This window comes from Micromys minutus, assembly GCF_963924665.1.
Source record: "Micromys minutus genome assembly, chromosome: 31".
In the NCBI taxonomy this organism is placed as follows: domain Eukaryota; kingdom Metazoa; phylum Chordata; class Mammalia; order Rodentia; family Muridae; genus Micromys; species Micromys minutus.
Genome location: NC_137966.1, coordinates 13,685,696 through 13,699,763, shown reverse-complemented (window position 1 = coordinate 13,699,763; position 14,068 = coordinate 13,685,696). Strand labels below are relative to the sequence as shown.

Sequence of the window (14,068 nt, the reverse complement as noted above, 5' to 3'; positions counted from 1 at the left end):
TCAGAGCAAATCTTCTCATTTAAATACATCCCATGCTAACCACTCTTTATTGGCTCTTTTTATAAACATGTGTCCCTGTATTCAGGTGCTACCAGAGTGGTCCGATACACAAAACAGGTTTACCTGAATGTAACCAGGTTAGTAAGAGTCCAAGCAAAAATTCAACTCCCTTCCAAAATTCTTCCTTCCCTTCCTATGATCACTTCCAGCCTGCTCTTAATCCATATCAGGCTGTGGAAGTTTCTCGTTCTGGCTTAAATTTTCCCTAGTGAAGAAGGGAAAGGAAAATATTTTGGTTCAAAAGGAAAGTCTATGCCAGTGAGTCAGCTGCCAAAACAAATAGGAAGCCTGAAAAGCTCTGGGAGAGCTCATAGTTAATCAAAGCTAACTATGGGAGTTTTAATCCAAGATTTTCCAAAATATAAATATTCGTCTTGGATGAAATGCTATTTATGTCCACAAATCACAAAGAGGTGACTGTACAGTTAGCCTTCAGGACTCTGCTTCAAAAAGGCCTCTCACCCCAGCACAGAATACACACACTTCTTTCCCTAGAGTCCCTCAACACTGTCAGGCTGCATCAGACAGATGGGCTGCTGCTTATCTCCCTGGACAGGACTACAGTCTTCCCACGGCACAGGCACACTTTGCTATAAAGCTACTGCCACCAAGAAAGCAAGAGGCCACCTTGTTCCTCCTGGCTCTGAGCTGCCCTTCCCACACAAACCTTGCATCATTTATCTGCATTAGTTCTTTACAAGTACCATGTGGAGTCACTAACTCTTGTTATCCTATTTTGGGAACATGAAACTTAAAAGTCACACTCACTGTGAGTGGTGTGAAGTCTGGCTTCATAAGACTTAGTTTTTAAAAATTTATTTAAATAAGTCAGCCACAACTTAAGAGTGTTCATTAGTGACATCCACAAGGTATACAATTTTTTGCTGGGTCTGCATGGCTTGGATGCAGGTAAGTGTCAGGCATAAAAGAGGCAATTATGTCATGTGAAGAGCAAAGTAAAGATATTTAATAGCACCTCATACTTCTTCGGAGTCTGTACTTTCTCATCATAACACCTTCAACAAAGGTAAAGAGTCATCTTAGGTTACTAAATGTTCCCTCACAGAAGTCTAAACTATAGTTGAACCATAAACCATTCAGTTCCCACATGAGGTGATAAATCACAAGATCTCTTCAGAAAGCCTTTGAGGAAACTGCCTTTTATTTTCCCTTCACTAAATGCAACATGTATTTATATAGGTTGAATATTATAAAAATCCTTAAAGTGATTTTTTTTTAAAAAAAGCTGTTGGAATTTATTGGAATTAAAGCACAAAACTGGTCATTCTGACTCCATTAGTTCAATGGACTTCCTTCTTCTTGGCTACTGAGTCTTTCCAGACTGGCTTAGAAGAAAAAAATGGTCCACTGTAAGACTTGATTTTAAATCTCTACTTACTGGATAAGGAATCTTGACCCTCTACACACACCCACACACACACCTCTGTAAAATTGTGATGAGGGACTAAGAAGAAGGCTGGGGTAAGAGCACTTGCTCTGCAGGCACAGGGACCTGAGCTCAAACACCCACATGAAAGCTAGGCACATGCTTTTAGGTCTCTTTTCCTTCTGTTGGGCTGCCTTGTCCAATTTTGTTAAGATTTTTTTTTTATCTTATTACCTCTTATTTGGTTATGTCTGGGGCTTATTTCTTACAAACCTGTTCTTTTCTAATGAGAGACAAAAAAAAAAAAAAAAAAAAAAAAAAAAAAAAAAAAAAGTAGATTCAGAAGGATGGGAAGGAAACTGGGAGGGGAAACTGTATCAGGACATGTATGAGAAATAAATGTCATTTTAATAAGAGTAAAAATGAGAAAAATCTAGGATCTATAAGTAACATTAAAAAAAGAAAAAAGCTAGAAACTTCATGTGCCTGTGACTTCAGTACTGTGGGGTAGCCAGATCCCAGGAATTATCTGGCTAGCCAGCCTGGCCAAAATGCTGAGGCTTCCTATCCAGTGAGAGGTCTTGTCTGCCCAACATCCTCTTCTGATCTATACATGTGTGTGCATGAGCATTTGCACCTGCACACTCATATGCATGCACACACACACAAATAGAGAACTGGTGAGAAATAAAAGAGACATAGTATGTAAAGTGAGGCCCAATGGCCGCTGGCTAGCAGGCACACTCAGTGTACATCCCTACACACTTTCTCTCTGCGGTAGAGAAGAAAAGAATGCACAAGCCACATTTTGAAAACGAGCTACTGGTGTATCTGAATAATCCAGTTGCTCCTTGCTTTACTATGGCCAGTTTCATACAGGTTATCATAATAAACCCAAACCTCTGCATCCAAAAATATCTCAGGCAATGTTCTCCTATTTAAGAAGCTACTCACCACAAGAGGCCATTGTTTTAAAGAAAGTAAACAAAACTAAAATGCTGTCCTGGGATACTAAGTCGGGTCATAAAGACACTAAACAGTTGTTAGAGTTCCTCTTCTCCATATCTGCCTGGCCAGCTCAGTGCCCAGTTAACAGAGGGACAGCAACCCAAAATGAATAATTTTTATGCCTAAGTTGAGACATGTTTTGCAACCCTTGACAATGATGACAAGAAGTACCTAATGCTCAACCTCTAACAAGGCCGCCCCATATTCGTAGTCTCCTAGGCAGAACAGACTCAACTCTCAAGAACATAACTGGAAGTTCCCAGACTGTACTCTTCATGAGAAGGCCCTCTTTGGCCATAGACAAATAATCCTACTGCAACCCATTAACTGTGAATAACTGCAAATGAAAGAAAGGTTTGAAGCACTCCACAGGCCTCCCAAAGACCTCAAATCCCTGAATTCCTTTTATAAACAAAAGGGAAAAACAACCTCCAAAGCACAGCCCTGTCCTGTTTTTTTTTTTTTTTTTTTTTTTTTTTTTTTAATTCTTCTCAGATACCATGCCTACAACTGTACAGAAGCCTAGAATTATAAGAAGGCCAAAATTAAAGAATTTTGAGATTTTACTCTACTGAGATTCTAGTCACCAGTAGCTTATTTGTTGCTTTAGCTGAGCTTATTTTATTTACTTTTTTTTTTTAATGCCTCAGAAAGAGATGAGGCCACTGTTGTTTGTGGGAGTAACACTAGGCAGAGTAAGAAAAACAGGCTGAACAGGCATGACAGAAATGTGAGCCATCAGTATCTTTAAAAGACCCTTGGAAGATACTCTTTGCAAATACTCTAAAGACTTTGTATCTTTGGGAAGTGTGTTCTTTCACAATGAAATCCTGCCTTGCTTAGGAATTGCTTTAAGATATAAGGCAGATTAGAGTCCTGAGTATAGGTGAAAGGACTGTCAGGAGCCAGTGACTGCGGAAGCCATGGACATGTACATGGGAGTGCAGGACACTCAATGTTTAAAATTTTCCATAATAAAATATTAAAAGTCATGGGGGAGAAAACCTTACCAAAAAGGGGGATAAAGTCACCAGCTGAATACTGTATTTATTTGTACTCAGAAAAATATAGATTGTTGTGTAGCCTGAGTTCCACTATTGTTTATATGCAACCATTTTGTTTAAAATTATACTTCATTTATAAAAAATATTCTTTAAAATTAAGTTAAATCGTCATGTGCCAGTACTACAGTAATTTCCACATTTAAATGACATTTATTTGTGTAGTGTGTGTGTGTGTGTGTGTGTGTGTTGTGCATGCATGCACAAATGCTATCTAGAAGGGTGTATGTGTGAAGATCAGAGAACAACTTGTAGGAGTTGTCTATTTCCTTCTACCTCATGGATTTCAGGAATCTAACTCATATATGTCTTGGCCACAGGTCCTCTCACCTGCTGAGCCAACTTGCTGACCCTAACTAATATTGTTATTGGAAATCTTGTTTTCTTTTAATAACAGAATCTTCTGGGAGACAAATATAAGATTTAATCTCATTTTATTCTCAAAAGGGCCAGAGAAAAGAAATGAACAAAGAATCAGAAAAGTAGCATGCTTGTCCTGGATTATATGATTAGTAAGTAGTAAAGCCATATTTAGAGTCTAAATCTGACTTATTATAATTAAGATTATTTAGGGGTAGAATTGTTCTTGAGGTCATAGACAACAAAATGACAGCATGTTTCACTAGTTAGCACAGTGAACCTAATAAGTAGATACATCCTTCTAGGATTTCTGAAAGAACTATTATTTAAAATGTTACATAACATTTTAAAGACAAGTATGGCTTTGAAATACATAACACCAAAAGATTACCTTACTTTAGGTATACAAAAATGACTGGGTATATCAAAAAATACTCAGCAAATTCAAACTTGTCCAGCTTTAGTACAGTACAATATGGGAAGTACTTTTGCAGTTTATACATAGCTTTAAAGTTTAACAATTAGGTCCATAAACATGAGACAGGCATTTATCACCATACCTGGTGCCTAAAACTTTTAATAAAACTCTATGCAAAAATCTTTCAAAATACTGAATAATATAGGCTGATTAATGCTAATCAAAGTTTAAATAGTTGATTGGGTTTTCTTTGACTTGAAGCAAGACCAAAATTCTGGTATCCAAAGGTTTGCATTGAGTTAGACTATTGAAAATACTGGGTATGGTGGTAAATGCTTGTAATCTAAAAACATGTGGAGGCAGAGACTGGAGATCATAGGTTCAAGGGTAGCCTAGGCTATATAGCAAGTCTCAGGTCATTCTGGACTATACAGTGATACCCTGTCTAAAATACAAAAATGAACTTTATTATGTGTTGCTTTAAATACTATAATGTATGTATTAATGAATGCATAAATATATATTAAAAAACAATATATTTAATAGAAAATGTGTGACTTTTCATAAGAAGTTGGAAATAGTATCAGATTTAAACTGGTTGTTGTATGACTTTTTAATATTATATTTACATATGCAATATTAAAATGTGTTTATATCATTTTATTAAAATTTTATTTTATACTTTAACTTTTAGCATAAATTTATTGAGCAACTATGTTATAAAATAGGTACAGGGCTCTCACAAAAATGATTTGATAATATATTTAAAACCTCTCTCTAACCTTTTCTAATGTTTGAGTAATATTCAGCATGCATTCTTTAATATTTTAAGGAAATCATAAATTAACCTAATAGTTTAATTCCATTTTAATACAGGAGCTAAGTGATTAAACTTTAAAGCAAACTAAAAGATTCAAGTTTAGGCAAAACAGAAGTGATATGAAAATGTGACCATTACTAAAACATTTGGAAATTTGTAATTGGAAATTTAGAAATAAAGTCTTAAATAAGCTCTACTTTGTATGCCTGTAAACTTTACTTATTTATACTCTGTGACCAAATGGTAATCAGTAAAGGCAAACTTTAAATGCAAGTTTTATATCTATATAAAACTGCCTGTAATGGCACTCTGAGAAAGCAAGCAGGAACATAAGAATAAGACACATAGTGCTGAGCTCAGAACTGCTCAGACAACGCCAGCTACATTTGTCATTGTCTTCACGTCACAATCTTACTCAACATTTGAGAGACACATTTTCGATTTTAGCATGACCACATATTTAAGGTGCCCTAGAATAATCCTTCACCATTATTATCTTAATAAGCTATCAGCTTCCAAACTTTAAGGGACTTACTCCAAGCCATTTACTTTGGGTTTAGCATCAGCTTTAAGTACGTCTCAGTCCGAGCACAGTTCAGCCTCACATGAATAGTCTTTCTCAGTAGTTATTCATATTTCACACGTAGAAGCTGACTTAAGTACTAATATATCTATATTTTATCTATCTACCAGTAATTTTCTAAAATTAGAAAATGTAACTCAATCTCATTTCAATAATATCAAACGTGGTGAAAACTACACTAAAATTAAATTTTAAAATGTGTAGCCTGCCCTAAATAGATCAAGTCAAAAACTTTCTTTTAATTTCTTCAACACATCTTTGAATAGTTCACATGAAATAACATGAACATTTGTCACAAAAAGTTAAGAGAGAGTAATAGTCATACTGGGTGTGTGCTTGTGGCCTTAAAGCTGAGAATGTTGTTCGCACTATCTTATCTGTGGTGAAAACAAAAGCCCAGGTATATATAGCGCATTATTGGGAACAGCGTGTTTTCAATAATGAGCTTTCAAGCCTATTTCTACTCTACCAAGACAGAAAAGTTGAAAGACAAAATGAATTTAAACCGTAAAACTCAAACATAAGCCTAAGTTCATTTTAAGAGTGCTTTCAATGCTTTCTTCCTCAGGAGAACCACCAAGGACTATTCACAAGCTTACCCTGGTCAGCTAAATATTACCTTCCTAGTTTTAACTGGCAACGACCCTATTCACTAGGCTTGTAATAAGTAAACTTTTCCCGATACGTTTTAGAACAAGTTTTGATCATATTTCATGGCTTCCCTGAACACACAGACACACACAAAATACAGTTAGAAATTCTACCCCGATGGCTAGAGAGAAGGCTTGGAGGTTAAGAGCTCTTGCGGGAACCTGGGCTCAGTTGCTAGCACCAATAGGGCAGCTCACAGTCATCTGTAACGCCACTTCTTAGGGACCTACTGCCGTCTTCAGGTTTGCAGCACTAGGCCTCATGAGGTGTACAGACACAACATACAGGCAAACCACCCAGACCACAAAAAAAAAAAAAAAAAGAAAAAAGAAAAAAAAAAAAGAAAAAGAAATTAATAAATCTCTTTTTTAAAATGAGGAAAACATAGAAGGGGAAGGGTTAAAAATAGCTAGTTTCAGCTCCATCAGGAAATAATAGACCTAGTTATAAGTTCTCTACAATGAGGAAGATGTTGTACCTCACAGGATTTTCCCAGAATGTTTTCCAGTATTTCAATTCTGACACAGCTAGAGCCATCCAGCACATATTTCACAATTACAAATTGGTTTCTCTCTAAGTCAAACAAAAAATTCCCTATTCAAACAAGCAAACAAATAAACAAACAAAACCCACTAGCTTGGAGTCACATTAAAAAAATAATAATAAAAAATGGAATGAGGTTGTATGTCATGACAATTTTTTAATAATTCACTAAGACTTGTTGACCTGAGGCACTCCAGTGACTTTCTGTTTCTAAGCACAGTTTGAGATATAATTTTAAGAATACTAAATTGACTATAGCAGATAAGTTATTATAGTGATAAGAATTACTTGTGTAATTCAGAAAACGTAACAAAGTGATGTGTCTAAGGTAAGAGCAAATGAAGCCCTAATTAATTACTGAATTCTCCCTCTACCAATCAAGATGGAGGACAATCTTTGTGGCCGCTTTCCTAGTTCTTAGCTAATGCAGATGGGAATATAGAAGGAGCTTTAGATAATAATATATAGACTGAGGAATTCTGCTCTACTTTTCCTGTAAGGACAGATCTAGGCATCACTCCAAAAAGGTGCTATATTCAAATAAAATTACTGGCGTGCATCCCAATCTATTATTTGGTTTTGAAATTGGAGCTTTCAGGATGTGTTTGGCAGGACAGATAGGACCTTATTTTAAAAGTAAGGGTCAAACTAACCTTTAGTCACATGAATATGGGCCTTGTCTCTTTATTTTAAAGTTAGGACAATACAACAAATGTCATGGGGTTGAGAGATCCTTTTAAAGGAAGTGGTAGAGCCTATCTGAGGGCATCTCACCCATTCTAATTTATACTCTAATTTATACTATTCAGAATTAAAAGCAAAAGGATTTTGGGCCAGTGAGATTAGGTAAATGCCCTTACTGCTAACCTAGATGACCTAAATTCAGTCCCCGGGACCTACATGGTGGTGGAAGAGAAACCACTTCTGCAAGCTGTCCTCTGACTTCCGTGCATGTATACATAAATGCAATAGATAAATGTAATAAATAATTTTAAGTATTATTGTAATACTATATACCTATGTAATAAATAAATGTAATAAAATGTTAAGTATTGACCTTAAGTTATAAAGTTTAACATTTAAAGTTGATAAACAAATATATATATTTTTTAATTTTTTTTTTTTTTTTTTTTTTTTTTTTTTTTTTTTTTTTTTTTTTTTAGTTTTAAAACTCTATGAGCCAACTTTCGCTGTTACTCAAGCTGCCCATAACTTCTAGACTCTTCAACCTGCCTTAGCCTCCAGGGTAGCAGAAACTCTCTGGTTTACACTCAGCTGTTGGTCATACATATGGTTAACTTCTTTCCTCTCATCTTACTGGCTTGGGGAGGAGTTCCTCTCACCCCATCTATATTAGGATTTTGCAAAGAGCTCCACAGTATAACTAATGGTATGCAAACAATAATTCCCACCTTGGGATTATTGAGTAAATTAATACATACAAAGCGCTTAGAGTATAAAGGCATCTTACCTATTATTAAATGCATATTCACTTAATGTGTCTGAAAACAGGGTTTAATTCATGCCTTCTCAATTCATAAATTTAAGTTTTAGGCTAAGTAAAAAGTCAGAAGCAACTTTTAACCAATTTTTTTTCCCTCAAAATATACCTCCTTGATGGATCAGTTAGAGGGTTATTGGAATGCCTAATTAGGGTTCATGAATGTGGACAAAACAGACCATTAAAAATGGACAAAAAAAAAAAAAAAGCTGGTGGGGGTGGGGTCAGGCCACCAAGATGGCACACTGGATAAAAGCACCACCTGAGCTTGATTCCTGGATCTACCTGGTGAAAGGACAACACTGGCCCTTGTAAGTTATCTTCTGACCCTAACATGTATACGTGTGTGTGTGTGTGTGTGTGTGCACACACACACACACACACACAAACATAAAAAATAATTTTAATTTTTAAACGTTATTAATTTTAAAACTCTGCATATAGTCAGAACATAAACATACCTGTAGAAATTGAATGCAAAAAGCATTATGGTTCATTTCAAACTAATTAACTGTTGCTCAATATTAGATATATTTTATGTAATTTCTTTTTAGTATAATAATTCCATACTATCCTGATTGTATACAAATATTATAACCTCATACTAGCAAAAATGATGGAGATGGGGAGAAAAAAAATTCTATTTTCTAATCTTTTCATATTTGAAAAAAATTATTTTTTGAGAGGGGATTAGCCCTATGTAGCCTCACTAGCCTAAAATTTGCTATGTAGACCAGACCGGCCTTGAACTCATGGAGATCCAGCTGTCTCCCAAGTGCTAGGATTAAAGGCATGCACTATCAAATCCAGTGTGTCTGTATTTGAACTGGGTTTACCAACCACCCTTTTTCTATCCCAGCATAATAGATAAGAAAAGACAACAGGAAAGTAATTGTTTTTCAGTGCAGGAGATCAAACCCAAAGCCTTCTGCAGGCCAGAAAAATGCTCTATTATCACTGAGTGACATCCCCAACCCTCTGAAAGAGCCAGTTTCTAACAACAGCTTTTTAGTATCAATATTAGTCTGTTATTTAATAAATCAGTTTAATCACCAATGAAATTGATCAGAAGGATTCCACATGTTTGACATATACCATCAGCCCCCTATAGGGAGAAAAGATGACACACACATATAGATAATTCATTTACTGAACTTCTCATTTTCCCCAAACATATCTTTATCATAAATTAGGATGCTCAGAATGTGGGGATGATCATAACCTCACATAAATTTGCTGTTAGCGTAATAAGCAGCAAGAAAGACAAGCATATTCAATTCCCACTCTAGCCATAATCTAGTTAAAAAGTATGTTTTTTTAAATCAGCAATACATAAATAGTTCATAAGTCACCTTTGTATTAAATTGCTGTAATTTTATGTTCTAAGGAATATTAACAACTTTTTTAAAGCCATTGTCCTGAACTGCTATTTACCTGACACTAAATGACAACTGCACTTGACTTGAGCAAAAAGTAATATTTTCTAAAAGCAAAATGCCAACAACTTTTTGACAGGCAAAAATAAAAGTCTTTTTAAGAAAATTTAAAACTAAATTTGACCAAATAGTTTAAGGTGCCTTACACTCATATCCTTAAGGAATGAAGAGATGTTTAGTTAACTCCTTGGACTGATACAGAGCTCTCTCTAGCAAACTTTCACTTCCCTTAAATAGGAACACTACAACTGTTTTATAATATGCTTTAGTCCCTGCAGAAGTGCATCTAAAATAAGCCTTTTGCTGTAACACATGTGCGTGACACATTCATGTATACATGGCTTCGAGCCCATGTTTACTTCACTTATCTGTAAGTGGGATAATGATAAAACTTAACCTTTTGCAGTTGGTGTGAGGACAGGCTCAATGGACCTAACTACCTTCCATACATCTCTAAGGATGTAGAGACGATCACTCTACAGTATATAAACTGAGTGTAGCAAGGGATGATGAGCTAAGACGGGAAATTTCCTTTACCTTGTTTCTGCAAGACAAACTGGCTGCTCATTAGGTCAAAAACAATGTGATTCCTACCAGAAGAAAAGGGTGTATTAGTAGCAACAAAGACAAATGATCTTTGCCCGGATCTATTTTTAGGAATGGTTTAATTATCTACACCCCTAGTGTTAACACTGGAAAATAAACAAGTAGGTGAAAGGCATCACATACCAAAAAAAAAAAAAAAAAAAAAAAAAAAGAAAAAGACAAACACCAGAAAGAAACATTAAACCCCAAAAACAAAATGGGCATTCTGAAATCAACATCTTCATGGTATTCAAAAAGAAGTGAGTATACCCAGCACTGCAAAAATAAATAAATAAATTTTAAGCATGACAAAGAAACTATCTGTACCATTTCCCCCTAACTAGTAGTCTTTACTGACACAAGAAAGGTCAGAATTTGCAGAGAAGTCTAAGAGGAATTGCTGAATTGATCAGTTCAGACAGCAAGGTCCACATCTAAATATAACTAGGAGGAAATCTTGAACTCTGAGTTGCTTTCAGTGACTCCCCTTACAATGTCAAAAAAGGTCATTTTTAATTCCTTCAGATAGGCAGAAAACATTTATTAGTTTCCATAATAAAACACATTTCTGCTACACATTACTCTTTTACCATTCTTCCTCAAGCAAGTGAAGAAAATTCTCGATAAGCAAGAAAGGAATTATAATTAGGACATCACTAACTCTCCGGTATCTGTAATTATAAATGGAAAAATTAAGGCCCACGAAACAGTTAACTATGTTCTTCCGATTACACTCGTTTGCTAAAATGAAGACTGGTAACGGATTCATTTCCTAAGATCTCTAATGTGAGCAACAATTCTGATTCTTTCATTCCACAGACACTCCACCACACTACTTCCTTATTCATCTTAATCTATTACTGGAACAATATCTTACCGGAAAGGGAAAAATGTTGTCAGCCCTGTTCAAGCTATCTTCCATCCAGGATTTTGGAGCGAACGCTGAGCTAGGGCGAGCATACTTCTGAAGCTGAATATGATTGCTTGCAAAATTTTTCTTCAAAGGTGAGATGGAGTTCAGGGGTGTTATTCCACCATTCAGCCCTCTGCGGTGATCTCGGCCTTGGGAAGCTCCCCAGCCACCATAGCCGCCACCTCCTGGGCTCCAGGAAGAAGAGGGGGTTGGAGAGGGACTCTGATAACTGCTCCATGGAGAAGGAGGTTTGTTAAGATTATTCGCCAAATGAGGCAGCTGGTTAAAAGCAGCGTTTCTGTGTGTGAAAGGTGGGGGGTGGGGACTGGCAGGAGACCTCCTCTGCTGCTGATGCTGGCTGTGATGGTGCTGGAAATGGGGGTGATGAGGATGGTGCTGGGACAGAGGCCCGATCTGAGGGGAGAAGCTACCACCAAAGCCAGGGCTGACATGATGGGGAAAATTTTGAAACAAGAGAGCACCATTATTAGCTGAAGCACCAGGGACCCCTCCCTGGTGAAAGAAACTTGCATCTTCATTGATTATCGTGGAGGAAGAAGGTGCTATCGCTGCTGACCAGTTACTGAAACCAGTAAGGGACGATGCACTGGATGTCAAGGGTTGGGTGGAAGTCCCGAGGCCTGTGGCTTCTTGGTAATCAAACCCTGTCAACACTGGTGATTCAATGCGGATCTTTTCTTTTCCATTGCTGTTTTCTGAAGAACTGTCCCCTGGATTTTCTTCAGCTTTTGCCTTTTCAGTTTCAGGCAGTATTCCAGCTTCCTGACCTGGACTTGGGGAGAGTTGTTGCTTTTCTAAAGGGTCTTGTTGTTCCTGTTGTTGACTTTTTGCTTTTTCTGACCCCAAGATCTCATCCTGAATGTTATGGGTAGCCGGAGCAGGAAAGAGCCAAGCTGACCCGGCACTGCTGCCATTGGCAGCTGTGTTATTATTTATAAAAGCAGCAGGGTTGGGGGTGGCATTTTGGTGATGGTGTGGAGGCTGCAGGTGTGGATGGAATCGGACTGGAAAAGCAGATTTATTCCCAGTATTGCTTTGCACCAGCACTCCAAACCCGTAATCCCCCATTTATTATTTTTAGAATCAGAATCTCACAAAAGAAAAAAGACAACCTAATGTCTCACGTCTTTCCTCCCCTGTATCTCAAATCTGTTTGCTTGAAGTGTCTTATTTATAGCTAACTCAAAGATCAGCTTTATCACCCTACGTATCTTGGATTTGGAATTCTGGTCTCTCTGAATGGAAAAAAAACCTTAAAAAAAAAAAAACCTCTTAAAATATTGATATGAATCCAATTGGGCTTATTTCTAGGCGGGAATAAAAAAGGAAAAAGGTAAAAATCAAGTCTTTGGTTAGTAAAATAGGCGCTTTCTTTTTCCAAAGGAAAATGTACATGAATGACAAAAACACAGCTTCTCAAGCATCTATGGATATAGAAGAATAAGCATTGTGCGGAGTAAAAATATATATATATAAAATTTAACAATCACATATGGTCTTCCTCAGCAGTTTAGATTCACATAAAAATTAGAATAGGATTAAGGGGAGAATACGTTCTTTTCTTGGCAGCTTGGTTAAAAAAATCAGGAATAATTTAAGAACATTATATATTATATATTTATATATAGATAGATTATATTAGGTTATCTGGGGCGGGAGGTGAATTTCTGGTTGCCAAAGAGGAAATCAGCCTTGACTAAAGGAAAGATGATTGCAGGGAGATTTCTGCTGTTCCTGGTCCTGTTTCTGTTCTTTTGTAGGGTGCAGTGTGGGCCTCTGGGGCTGTTCCTGGGGCTCTGGGTGCAGATCTTGCTGCGTTTGCTGTTCTTGGGCTCCCCTCGGCCTCCTTTCCCCCATGAAAGGGGTTGGAAACACCCGTTTCTCCCTCTGGGGGGTGTCGCGATCAGGAGGGATTAGCGAGACTGGACAAGGGCGAGCTGGCGGCCCGGGGGTGCGGGGAGCAAAGGGGTGACCTGGAAGGTCCTGCGGTTTCTGCCTCTTCCCCTCTCTGCGGCTCCGGGATTTTTTTCCCTCATGGGACCCAGGGGCGGTTTGTTCAGTTCTCTCAGTTCGATTCTCCGCCGGGGGGAGGGGGAAGGGGGATGGACAAAAAGGAAAACCCCGCTACCGTAGTTACTCTGAAGGAGAAAAGCCTCCCCCCCTGGGCTCGCGCTCTCTTTTCCCCTAGACTGGTTGGAAACTATAATTTAGAAGGCTTTTGTTTCTCCTCACGGTTGCTGGGCCGCCGCCGCCGCCGCCGCCGCTTTTCCCCGGTCCCGCAGTCCCAGCTGTCGTCGTTGCGGACGCCGCCTGGCTCTTCTTTTTCTTCCTTCGTCCTTCTCGTCTTCCTCTGCTGTCGCTGCTGCCTCCGCCGCCTCCGCCGCCGCCGCCACTGCCTCCGGTGCCCAGGTCCCGCAGCCGCGGCTGAGTCCTTCTCCTCAGGACCGAGCCGAGTGAAATGACAACCAGCTGGAAAGACCGAGAGACACTTCCGGTTCGATGAGGGGGCGGGGTGCCGCGGAGGCCACGCCTAGTAGCCGAAAGACCAATCCGACACTACAATTCCGACTGGGCCACGCCTCCCAGCCTCGGAGCCCCTCCCAGGAAGGTCTTTGGTCATCTCAGAGCCTCCTTTTCCGCCTGCGCCTCGCCCAGCGTGCGCGGCGTCGGCTTCGGTCCGCGCACTCAGTGTAAGCGGTGCACCGCCATCTTTTTTGTGGG

At 38.3% G+C, this 14,068-nt stretch overlaps 1 protein-coding gene across 2 annotated transcripts in view; it reads right to left on the bottom strand.

The window, feature by feature from the left end:
• CPEB4 (cytoplasmic polyadenylation element binding protein 4) overlaps positions 1–13,773 on the bottom strand; it is a 61,567-nt gene extending 47,794 nt beyond the window's left edge. For both annotated transcript variants that reach the window (XM_080942266.1, XM_080942267.1), the window contains exon 1: positions 11,291–13,773. In XM_080942266.1, the coding sequence (XP_080798392.1) occupies positions 11,291–12,415 (1,125 nt within the window). In that variant the 5' untranslated portion in view covers positions 12,416–13,773. The remainder of the gene's footprint in view (positions 1–11,290) is intronic.
• Between the last annotated feature and the right edge of the window lie 295 nt (positions 13,774–14,068).